At 42.8% G+C, this 12807-nt stretch overlaps 1 protein-coding gene across 1 annotated transcript in view; it reads right to left on the reverse strand.

Moving 5' to 3' along the window:
- C25H1orf21 (chromosome 25 C1orf21 homolog) overlaps positions 1-12807 on the reverse strand; it is a 295363-nt gene that overhangs the window by 172105 nt on the left and 110451 nt on the right. The window contains exon 2 of the mRNA XM_003410845.4: positions 10621-10845. Coding sequence (XP_003410893.1) covers positions 10621-10714 — 94 coding nt within the window. The 5' untranslated portion in view covers positions 10715-10845. The remainder of the gene's footprint in view (positions 1-10620; positions 10846-12807) is intronic.

Consider the following 12807-nt stretch of genomic DNA (forward strand, 5'->3'; position numbering starts at 1 on the left):
GGTCTGTGGTTTTTCAACCTGCTAATATAAGGATAATAATTTTTAATAATAAATGGCATCCATTAAGTGTTTATCGGAGCCCTGGTGGTTTAGTGGTTAAGCACTTGGCTGCTAACCAAAAGGTCAGCAGTTCAGATCCACCAGCCTCTCCTTGTAAACCCTATGGGGCAGTTCTACTCTGTTGTGTAGGGTCAATATGAGCAGGAATGACTGGACGGGCAATTAGTTTTGTTCTGTTTTGTTTGGTAAGTGCTTATCAGGTGGGAAGTACAATTATAAAGGCTTTACATGCATTACTGCATTTAAGAATCACAACAGCCCTATAAAGGCAGGTTAAGTACTAGTATCCCCCACACTGTACAGAAAGGGAACCTGAGCCAAACAGAGCCTCGGTCATTCGCCAAGACTACGTGCTAATGAGTAGCTGAGTAAGGATCTGGAGCCGGTTCGTCAGATTCCACAGCTGTCTGCTTGACCGTGACTCTGTATCTCAGGTCCACTGTAAACAGCCGCCATTGTCACAGTAAACCAGTTGCCATCAAGTCGATTCCAACTCACAGCAACCCTATAGGAGAGAGTAGAACTGCCCCATAGGGCTTCCAAAGACCAGCTGGTGGATTCGAATCGCCAACCTTTTGGATAGCAGCTGAGCTCTCAACCACCGCACCACCAGGGCTCCATTACCACAATTAAAAATAAAAAACCATTGCTGTCGAGTTGATTCCAACTAATCATGCAAGACCTTATAGGAATCTCTATTAATAAAGCCCAGACATCCTCATTTAAAAATCTAAGCTGAGCTTCTGTGGCCATTTAACATTTACTTCCCAAAGACCCCTGAGTAAATGTTGGTTTAGACTTAATGCAAAAGATAGATATCTTATAGCTGAGGGGAAAATCTCTCTTAGTCAAGAGTCAGCATCTCAAGTCTAGACACAGTCCCGCATCTTTAGTTAAATGAACTGAGCATGGTTCTTAGACTCAGTTTCCTTATCTATCAAGTGGGCACAATAATAGCAATTGCATGTGAACCTGCCCTACATACTGCAAAGCATGAGTCAAATAGTTGTGCTTTTGATGCCAAGTGACAATTCAGGGACAAAAGGAACAACTGCATTCAGGCCCCAGGTGCAGAAGGCAGGGGCTGTGCTGGCTTCTGTGGAGGAGAGCCAGGGCCTAAATGAGGTACACACCCAGGTGGGAGCTGCCAGGTGGGTGCTGTCAGGCAGATGCTTATGGCAAAGCAGGCCCCTTCCGTCATACCAGCCAGGATTCCAGTAAGACGCTATTGGCTTGAATTTCTGAATTCTGTGATGTCAGCTCGGGAGAAAATAACTCCGTGAAGTGCTGTGGGCAAGGAATCCCTCCCACCCCCTCTCCTGTTGCTGAGTCACATTTTTCTGAACTTTGCCAGATGCGTCTCTGCCAAGGCACAAAGCAAGTCCCGCCCTCAGCTCCTATCCTACATGCGTTTCACTGATGGTACCAGAGGGGCAGGGAGGCACCCAGCAGCTTCTCCACTGCTTTCTCTGGGGCTAAGTGTATTATTCTAAGCAACGGGGTGGCACAAGCAGTTTGTGATGGGCTGCTAACCGAAAGTTGGTGGTTTGAACCCACCTAGTGGCTCCTTGGGAGAAAAGACCCGGAGATCTGCTTCTGTAAAGATTAACCCAAAAACCAAACCCAGGGCCGTCGAGTCGATTCTGACTTATAGCGACCCTACAGGACTGAGTAGAACTGCCCTATAGAGTTTTCAAGGAGCGCCTGGTGGATTCGAACTGCTGACCCTTTGGTTAGCAGCCATAGCACTCAACCACTATGCCACCAGGGTTTCCGCTCTGTAAAGATTACAGCCTAGAAAACTCTATGGGACAGTTCTACTCTGTCACATGGGGTCACCAGGAGTTGGGGGTCGACTCAATGGCAGCTAACAACAATAAGAAGTGTATTCTTGTCTTCTGTCTGAGGAAGGACTCCAAGCTGCTATAGACAATACCAGACACCTGGAGGGGAAAGAGAGCAACTAAAGGAAACCCTCAAGACATAAAACTGAAGGGACATCAGGACCCTCCAGGATGCCCCTGCCAATCACCTCTGACAACTCACAGGCTCCGTCACCTTACACTAAGGCTGTCTTGAAGCAGGGAATAACAAATGGTCCTATTTTTCACTCATCACTGTATGTAGCATTAAAAGAAAAAGCTCACACCACCACTTGGCAAGGGAAATTAAAGTAGCACTTGGAATTTTTTTTCTTTTAAATATAGAAAGTTTAAGGCATTTCTTGGCTTTCTGTCACAGAAAACTTTTCCAAATAGAAATTAATACTGGCACTATCACAGCTAGAATAAAACTGTATGAAAGGGCACCTAGCGCAGTGTGGTGGGAACAGGGACAAGAGTAAGGAAATTGGCCCACTCTACTCAGGACAATTTACTTATATTTACAACTCATGCCTGGGTCCTAATCGTGCACCAGGCATTCATTGTTCTCGGTGCTTTCCATTGTTAACGCCTTTAATAACTCTCCTCACCAACTCCAAGAGGTGAACACCCTTTTTAAACTCCATATTATAGGTGAAGAAATTCAGACACAAATGGGGCTAATTAACCTGGTGAAGACAACACAAGTAGTAAGTGGTAAAGCTGGAATCAAACCCCCGTTAGTAAGCTAGAACTTTCAACCACTACATTATGGTGCTACCCATACGCACTTGTGCCATCTCTCTATAGTCAAAGCAAGCACCTACCAGAATGGCCACGGGAACCATCTAAAACAAGGAAATGAAACTAACACTTTTTGAGCACCTTCTTTGAGTCAGACATTTGGCTAAGCACTTTAACTTCAGAAGACAACAGAAGCTTCCCTAGGTTAGCAAAAAAGTTAACATTAAACCAAAAAACAAACAAACAAGAAAACCCCAAACCTGTTACTGTCAAGTCGATTCCGATCCATAGCAACCCTATAGGACAGAGTAGAATTGCCCCATAGGATTTCCAAGGAGCTGCTGGTGGATTCGAACTGCCAACTTTTGGTTAGCAGCCGTAGCTCTTAACCACTGCGCCACCAGGTCTCCCACTAGAGACTACCACTAATTAGCATAGAAAGATCAGTAAGCTAGAAAGCGCTGCTCTTCCTCCCTCATCTGCCAAGATGCCTGACAATCTCTGCTCTCTCGTGGTTCTCTGTGTACCCTTCGCCCCGGCACCCCACAAACCTCAATAAGTGTACAAGACAGGTTCTGGCTTGATACACCTTCCACTTTATGGAGAGTCCAAACAATAAAAGAAGGCTGGCTTCAACCCAACCCCCTTTTCTCTTAGATCATGTAATATATAAACTCCAAAATTTAAATTTGAAAAGGAAGAAAATCCTAAACACCAACATTATCTTTCAGTAACTTAAACCAGCTCTGGCCAATAGAAATAAAATATGAGCTACATACGTAATTATAATATTTCCAGAGCCACATTAAATAATTAAAAAGACATAGGTGAAATTAATTTTAATAATATATTTTATTTAGCCCAATTTCTGCAAAATATAATCATTTCAACAGGTAACCAATAAAAATTATTGAGTTATTTTACATTACTTTTTCCTATTAAGTCTTCAAAATCAAGCATGTATCTCACATGTACAGCACGTCTCAGTTTGGACTGGCCACGCTACCACGTGCTCAGTAGCCACATGCGGCTAGTGGCTACTGTGCTGGATAACACAGACTTAAACATTCTCTTCTCTCTGTTACTGTCTCACAAACACTGATACCTTTAATTAATCTTTATGCAACCAGAAATTATTAAAGGAAGAAACAGAGAATTATTACTTTGCCTCCAACTGCTTTGAATTTCTGAATGAATCTGATGTATTTTCTTATTGAATCTTTATAACCCTGTGAATTAAGTTGCTAGAGCATTTCAGATGGGTAACAGATTGGCATTACACCACCACCAAGACACACAAACTTGCTACATGCAGCCAAGGATACAGGACTCCACCGAAGCTACCTTGCAACATCAAGCTCAAGCAGAAGGGATCAGTCAAATTCTTGCTTCACTACCGCTCTTTTATACTCAGTCTTATAGCGCTGGTCCAGAAATTATCATAATAATCTAAGGGCCTCCAATTAAGGGAGTGTTCACAAATATCTAGCTCTCTTGATCCTTAAACCAAACTCAGCATCATCAAGGCCACCTACTCATCTAGGGGGAGATGGCCCAGTCCGTGCCCAAAACAATCTCTGAACAGTCTTCCTGCCTCCCGTTCCCTGGCATTGTGGGAATCTTATGTCCTCTTACGGCAATACAATTCCTGTCTTCAGGGAGCTTACTGGCTCATAAGGAATATGATATATATAGTTTTTTTAAAAAAGATTTGACATATAAGCAAATATATATATAAAAAAAACCAAACCAAGCAAATATACAGACGTATAAAAAGTATTCTGGGATGGCGGAAAGAGATAACTTCTGAAGGTATTAGGAAAGGCTTCATGAAACAGTTTACACCTGTAAGAAGAGTAGGATTTAAAGGGATGAAGGCAGGAGAAAGGCCTGTGCTGAGCAGGGGTCATGTTGTACAAGGGGACGAGGGGACCAGGAGGTGTGCGGTTAGGTTACAAGGTGAGTTGTCCAGTCCGGCAAAAACAAAAAAAAAAACCAAACCCACTGCCGTCGAGTCAATTCCGACTCATAGTGACCCTATAGGACAGAGCGGAACTGCCCCACAGAGTTTCCAAGGAGCACCTGGTGGATTTGGACTGCAGACCTTTATGGTTAGCAGATGTAGCTCTTAACCACCATGCCATCAGGGTTTCCATATAGTTGGCAGCGGTGGGATAAGAACCAAAAAAAAAAAACCTGTTGCTGTCAGGTCGATTCTGACTCATAGCGACCCTCTAGGACAGAGTAGAACCGCCCCATGGGGTTTCCAAGGATTGGCTGGTGGGTTCGAACTGCTCGCCTTTTGGTTAGCAGCCAAGCTCTTAACCACTGTGCCACGAGGGTGGAAGAACAAGGGACATAAAACAAAGCTGAAAAGTTAAGGTGGAGCTATCTTCAGAGGCCTTGAATGTTAAATAAGGATTTAGGATTTTATTGACCGAGAACTAGGAACAACAGTCCACAGCAGGAGAGTTAATAGGGCCAGAAAAGTACTTTAAAAGATGAACTTGACAATGGTACAAACACTGGCTCCAGGTCATGAACAATAACAACATAAACTACGGTTGTGGTTGTTGTTAGGTACCACTGCTGAATTGGTTTTCGACTCATAGCAACCCATGGGACAGAGGAGAACTTCCCCTTGAGGTTTTCTAGGACGTAATCTTTACAAAAGCAGATTGCCAGGTCTTTCCCTGCGGAGCCACTGGGTGAGTATGAACTGCCAACCTTTAGGTTAGCAGCTGAGCACTTAAGAGCTGAGTCACCAAGGCTCATTTAAATTATGGTGGTGATAAGAAAAGCTAAGCTATGAAATGGGAAGGCTCACAGTACCTGGGAACTAACTGGAAGAACCAAAGGTGATTCAAGTTTACAGCCTATACTATTGGAAGAATGGTAATGACCTTCACGCAAATAGGAAAATCAATATAACTAAACAGCTTCCCCCCTCCCTCCCCACCCAGGGATGGGCTGCAGAAGAGATAATGATCTCAAGTTTTGACATGTTAGTTTCCCTAATAACTCCTGAATCTGTCCTGTACACCTACTTTAATAGTCTAAGCAATGACTGTTGAAAGAACTCCAATAAGCACTTGGCTTTCTATGGAACTTGCTTAACCAGTCATAACTTGAACTGGTTGTCACTTATTTTTTGCAAGCTGGTCTTGGCAATCTGCTCAGCTATCCTCCAAATGACCTCCACAGATCTACTGACTGTTATTCACATCTGTACTGCCCACTGAGGGGAAGAAAACTCCAATTCGGAAGAAATGGAGTCTTCTGGCCTGGATTTTACTTCTGAAGGGGCCACATTTGGGAGGCAGAACTTGAGATCTGCGGCTTTTAAGCTTCAGCATTTAAAATAAAACCTATGGTAAATGTCAGTGATAAAGTTTCTCCTCCCTGAAATCTAGAGGAGTCCAAATTCGCATTTGCCACTTAGCGCTCAATGGCAGAACATTCTCCAGAAATTCTGTTGCACACATGTGGAGTGACCAGTTTCCTAAATAACCAAAACATCACTGAGGAGACCAAACTGCTCAGTACAAATGGAAATTACCATTTGTAAAAAGACATTGCTTATCAACGCTCCCCAGCATGTCTTAGAAGCTATGAAATTAAATTAACACCTTTAGAAAAAGGATCGAATGTGTGGGTGTACACACACTCTGAGGCACACACTTCAGAGCCATCCCCAAATATGTCACACTTCACAGACTTTGTCAACTCTTCAACAGCACATGGTAATAACATTTAAAAAACATTTTTAAACATTTAGCTTTTAAAAAGTGAATGAGATCACTTTATTCAGTGAAAAATAGAGGGGTGATACACAAAGCAGAATGCAATTGTCCAGTGTAGAATACACTCCAGTTATGGAGTTCTAATTGCTACTCTCAATAGGTGTATTAGCCAGTCTCCACATACGGCCCCTATACTCAAGAGGTGGAGTGCCTTTGTGCTGCCCTTGAATCTGGGCTGGTCTTATGTCTTTCTTTGATCAACAGAATGAGGCAAAAGTGGTACACTTGGACTTCCCAGCCCAGATCTTAAGAGGCCTGGCAGCTTTCACTTCCTTTTTTGGAAGCCAGCCACTAGGTGAAAAGTCTCACTACCCAGATTAAAACAGAGGTTTCATGGAGAGGGCCTGAGGCCATCTCGAACAGCTGAGGCAGCCATATGATTGAGCCCAGGCAAGACCAGCAGATGAGCCCCAGGCAGCCCACAGAATCATGAGAAATAATAAATCATTGTACATTCAAGCCCTTCAGTTTTGGGGATGCTCTGCTGTAATAGGTAACTGAAGCAATGGGTGACAAAAGATACCAAATGGTTAAAAGTGAGCCAGATCAACCGTTCATCTGTGACCACCTTGGGATTTTGTATACTACTTCTCCTTGCCAAGTAGTAACACAGACAAAGTATAAACACAGACAGGACCTTCTCTTGTCATAGTCAAGCTCTAGCAGTAGTAACATCTAGGCCACTGGTGATGATGCTCACACTGGATTCTCACCATTCTACCCCCAGAGTCCAGAAGAACTAGAAAAAGTATCTCTCTTGATTGGTGAAGCTTTCTCCCTCCTTGTATTTCTGCTTTATCTAACACTATGCCACAAACTTGGAAATGTTTACGCTGAGTAAATAAAACTTCAACATGAGTATTGGGAGGATGAAGAAAAGTTAAAAAAAAAAAAGCCAGTTGCTGTCAAGTCGATTCCAACTCATGGCAACCCCATGTGTGTCAGAGTAGAACTGTCCTCCACAGCATTCTCAATGGCTGATTTTTCATAAGTAGATCACCAGGCCTCTCTTCTGAGGCACCTCTGGATGGACTTGCACCTCCAATCTTTCGGTTAGCAGCTGAGTGCATTAGCCATTTGCACCATCCAGGGACTCAAAGAAAAACTAGCAGAGGCTAACTACGCTTTAATGGCACGGAGTATGTGGAGCTACACAGAGAGCAATGGTTGGACAGGCTTGTGGAAGACTCAGTTATCACCCCCAGTTCTGGACCCTTTCCTGCATCCACACTCCTCTCATGGATGTACTGTGGTCAGAGTACATTTCTCTGCCTCTTGACATTGGGCTTGTTCACATGACTCGCTTTGGTCAATGCCATGTGGGTGCAAGTGACAGTGGGCCAGCTTCACGTCCAAGCTTAAGAAGCATTGCATGTACACTCTTTCCCTTGTGAGAAAGAAGAGCATGCCCCCACTAGGTCACTAGTCCCAGGAGGAAGAGGAGAGAGACCTGGAGCAGAGCCACCCAACTGATCTACCAACTCAGGATCAAAACAGAAATGCCACTGAGATTTTGAGGTTGTCTGGTACTCAGTAATAGTTGACTAATTCGTCTCCTTTATTAGCTGCTAAATTTTGCAAAACACACATGGAACATTAGAACAATAGAAAATGTTCCTGGCTATCTAAATCGTAACTAAATTTGGAAACCAATGCTTAGGTAGTCTCACCATCAAGCAGAATATAAGTAGAGGATTTTGAATATCACCAAATCTTCTTCTTAAAGTCTTATCTTTCAAAAAATTGTAATTTGGTATTCAGAGTTCTCCATAATTTGACCCTAACTTAGTTTTCTAGCCAATTCCATCCCACTCGTATTTGATATTCAAGTTAGATTATTTATAATTTCTTGAATATGCCTCATGCTGTTTTCCCTCTGGTCTTTCCTCATCCAGTCCCTACACACTTCATCTGACGCGTTTAGATTCTTCCAGTCTTTAAGAGGATGGTCAGATGTCACCTCCTTACGAAATCTTCTCTGATCCCGCCCTTTAAGGCTGTCTCTCCATCCCCTGACTCTTATCATGGTGTGTGGCCTTCCCTCTTAGGAAATTTGGTTTATTCTGCCTCATAACGCTTTCTTATCCTCTTATAAGGTCCTAGGAGGCAAGGTTTATGTATTATCTACCTCTGCACCCTCCACAGCATTTAGCAGGACCCACACCCCTTACAGACCTTCTAAGAACAAGTGGCCAATGGGAGGCAGCAGGGCACCAGGAAATGATATCCAGAAACATATGTGCACTTTGGAGGCTAGAGGTCTGGATTTTATTGCTTAGTAGCTGAGCAACATTGGACCAGTCTCTCTGTGCTTCACCTTCCTCATATGTAAACCTGGGATAAGGACACTTACTTCACAGCACTGTTCTGAAAATTCAACATGAGAATGAAGGTAAATGACTCACGGTATTTGACAGAGAATGGAGACTCCATAAATCACAGCTCCATTACAAAAATGACAATGACACAGAGTATCACCCAGAAGTTAGTTTAAACAAATCCCCGATGCTAGATTATTTTCTCTTAAAAGTTCATTGTTTGAGAGTGACAGTAATGACTCTAGTTTTAACAGAAATTCTAATTAGTTCTTTTCCCAGTGGTTTCAATGATCTGAATTCCAGTTTTATTCACATGTCCACATGATACTTTCTCCATAATTCTAAATTCCATAGGTAGTCACCACTAGAAGTAAATTTGTTCCAGGCAACAAATGCATCTCCTTAAAATAAAACAAAGCAAAACAAACCTCCTCCCCACGTGTACTAGTCCACTTTTAAAGCAGCATCAGCACTGCCACAGCCCCCCCAGTTCTCTACCAGTGAACTGGAACAACCACTACACTGCATCAAACAGTAGGGATTCTAAACGCCATAGGATTGTACTACGGTGATCGAACGGTCTAACTTCAGTCTTTTACACGTAAACATTATCTCAATGACATTCCTTATCAACTAAGAGATGAGAAGGTGCTTTTAGGAATAAAACTATCACACAAATGTCAAGTAGTATTATTGCTAAAGTCACACGCAGAAGCAGCTTTCTCTGCCTGGTACTAACCAGAATTTTGCACTGAACCCATGGCCATGCTTCATCAGAGCAATAACTAGTCTTCCAAAGAACAAAGTCAATATTACGCAAATTCTAAAATGGCCAGGCAGGTAATGTAAATGAGTGAACGGGGCTTGGGTGCATTCTCCAGAAGGGTTAGCAGTTCACTAGAAGTTCACAGCCTGACCTAAGGGGCAACTGCTACCTCACTCCACTGATTGAAGCCTCAAAGAATGAAGACCCAGCGTTGCCAGATCTCCTGACTTTTGAAGGGAAGCTAGAAAGTTAGGGTTTTATTAAAACATTGAGGAGCCCTGGTGAAGCAGCGGTTAAGTGCTCAGCTGCTGACCAACCCTAAGGTTGGTGGTTCGAACCCACAGTCTGCTTTGGAAATCCTATGGGACAGTTCTACTCTGTGCTTGAGGGTCGCTGTGAGTCAGAATTCAATTTGACGGCAACAGGTTGGTTTTTAGGTTTTATTAAACATTCTGATTTTTGAAGGCAGACTTGCTTTTTTAGTTTTAAATTCTTTGGGGGCCAAAGAAAATATATTTATAGGCCAGATGTGGCTGTGGGATGGCCGTTTGTGACCTTGGCACTACATATTATGAAGTCACTTTGAATCATCACAGTAAGGTTAAACATGATTATCTATATTCATTGTATTTGTATTTTTTTATGGAAATTTATAACCCCAATACCTTTTATTAACTCTAAAAAATACCTCACTTCCTCATTTGTAAACCCTCAGTCACTACACCTCTGGGCTTCTATGTTTTCAGTTCTACAGTTCTCCCCCAGCAGGATTCCCTCCTGGCTGCTGCTCCACATACCTATTTAAACTCTACCAGTTCTTTAAAGCTTGATTTAAAGGCTAACTCCTTCATAAAAACCTCCCCTGATCCTCCCCAAAGCCTCCTATATATAAATTACAATGCTAACCGCCCAACGTAAAAGATCTGCATTGATTTCCATCATATCTCATCTCCCCTTTACCAGCACCCCGCAAACAACATAACACAAGTATCACTACACCTCTTCACTCCCGTGAGAGTGAAAAGCCTAGAAGCAACAGTTGAAGAGTGGAGTTCCATAGCACTCACCGCCAAATACATCTCCGTTCTGGTAGTTTTTCCCTTTCTGGGCTTCCTCTTCATTTTGAACAGTGGCAACATGCTTGGCAGAGGCACAGCCCATAGTCTCATTCGGTCAGCTTCAGCCGGGCTGAACTGCAAATCATCTCTACAGACACAGGGACATTTTTTTTGTTTTTCTTTAAACACAAAGAAAAATCCACCTTCCTGCTGAGTTGGTCAAGATGTGTGCACCTGCAAGAATAGAAAGCTAGATCAGAAGGCATGACCTCAGCAACACCCATGCCTCAGTCTCTCACCCTGCCAGGTAACCAGCAACGGGCTAGAACCCCTGAGTAACTCCACTGCACAGGACTCATGACAGGGTGCTGAAGAAGGAAATCCAGCGTGGCGCACGTTCACTCAATTCCCATTCAGAAAGCAAAATCAGAAGGCATGCCTCCTGCCAAACGCCTGAAGGGTGAACTTTTTAAAAAAACTTAGTAAAATGTATATAACATAAAATTTGCCATTTTAACCATTTTAAAGTGTACAATTCAATGGCATTAATTATATCCATGATGTAATTAATGTAACCATCGCCACTATCTGTCTCCAAAATTTTTCATCAGCCCTTTTTCCTAAGAGGAGTCCCTGGGTGGTGCAAACAGTGAAGGTGCTCAGCTGCCAACTAAAAGATTCGAGGTTCTAGTCCAACTAGAGGTCTTCAGAAGAAAGGCTTGGTGATCTGCTGCTGAAAAATCAACCATCGAAAACCCTACAGAGCACAGTTTTACTCTGATACACATGGGGTTGCTGTGAGCTGGAACTGACTTGACGGCAACTGATTTTTCTTCCTAGGACCACTAAAAATGTCTATGGATGTAGAAACCTAATAATTCAAACAGAAACTCATTACCCATAAACCATTAACCTCCCATTCTCCTCATCCCTCTGTCCATGGTAATAACTATCTACTTTCTGTCTCTACATGTATTTCCCTAGTTTAGATACTTCATATAAGTGGGAGCAGACAATATTTGTCCTTTTGTGTCTGACTTACTTCACTTAGTGTAATGTTTTCAAGGTTTATCCATGTTGTTGCATGTATCAGAACTCATTTCTCTTTATGGCTGAATAATATTCCATTTTGTGTGTGTATATATACATATATACACACACCACATTTTGCTTATCCATTCATCGACTGATAGAACTTTTTGAAGACAATACAAAAAAATACATACATATTTATTCAAATAAATATTTGAGTACCACTACTTGCCACCTGAAACCAAAACCAAAGCTGTTGCCATTGAGTTGATTCTGACTCATAGCAATCCTATAGGACAGAGCAGAACTGCCCCATAGGATTTCCAAGAACGGCTGGTGGATTCAAACCACCGACCTTTTGGTTTGCAGCCACGCTCTTAACCACTGCACCACCAGGGCTCCTTACTTGCCACACGTACAGTTAAAGTTCCTATGTCTGTCAATGTTCTAGAATCTCAAAAAAATTTCCAAGTAAGGAAATTACTGAGATCCACCCAATTCAGGAGGCCAGGAAAAGTTCTCCATCTTCCCTATCCTGCCTCGCAGGCCGGCTCTTCCCAGCCCAGCGCCTCACACCACACCTGGGAGAAGGGAGTCTCTCCCTTCAGACTGAAGCATGGGTGAGTTTATACATTCCTGGTGAGTTCTGTAAACAGTCCAATATTTATGTTACCTGAAGTGACACTGTTTGGAGCACCAATTTTTAGGTGCCAATTTTTTTTCTTCTGCTTAGCTAGCTGAATGGTTTAAAAGATTGAGCAAAAAATGTAGGAATATGAAGAAATGAAAACAAAGCAGTTGTCTGCCTCTTGTCAGAGCCTGTGTGCCTCTGTTGTTGTTAGCTGCTATTCAGTTGGCCCCGACTCATGATGACCCCGTGCACAACGAAATGGACCATTGTGTTTCATAGGGTTTTCATCGGCTGATTTTCAGAAGATCGCCATACCTTTCTTCCTAGTCCGTCTTAGTCTGGAAGCTCTGCTGAAAACTGTTCAGCACCTTAGCAACATACAAGCCTCCAGTGACAGACAGGTGGTGGCTGCACACTGGCTGGAAATCAAACCTCTACTGACCTCTAATAAAAATTTAAAGAGTATTTGTAATCGACCACAAGGAGATAATCCTCAAGTTACCTAACTTGAGCTAACCTTACTTGCCTGACAC

The sequence above is a fragment of the Loxodonta africana genome, chromosome 25 (genome assembly GCF_030014295.1).
Source record: "Loxodonta africana isolate mLoxAfr1 chromosome 25, mLoxAfr1.hap2, whole genome shotgun sequence".
Classification (NCBI taxonomy): Eukaryota; Metazoa; Chordata; class Mammalia; order Proboscidea; family Elephantidae; genus Loxodonta; species Loxodonta africana.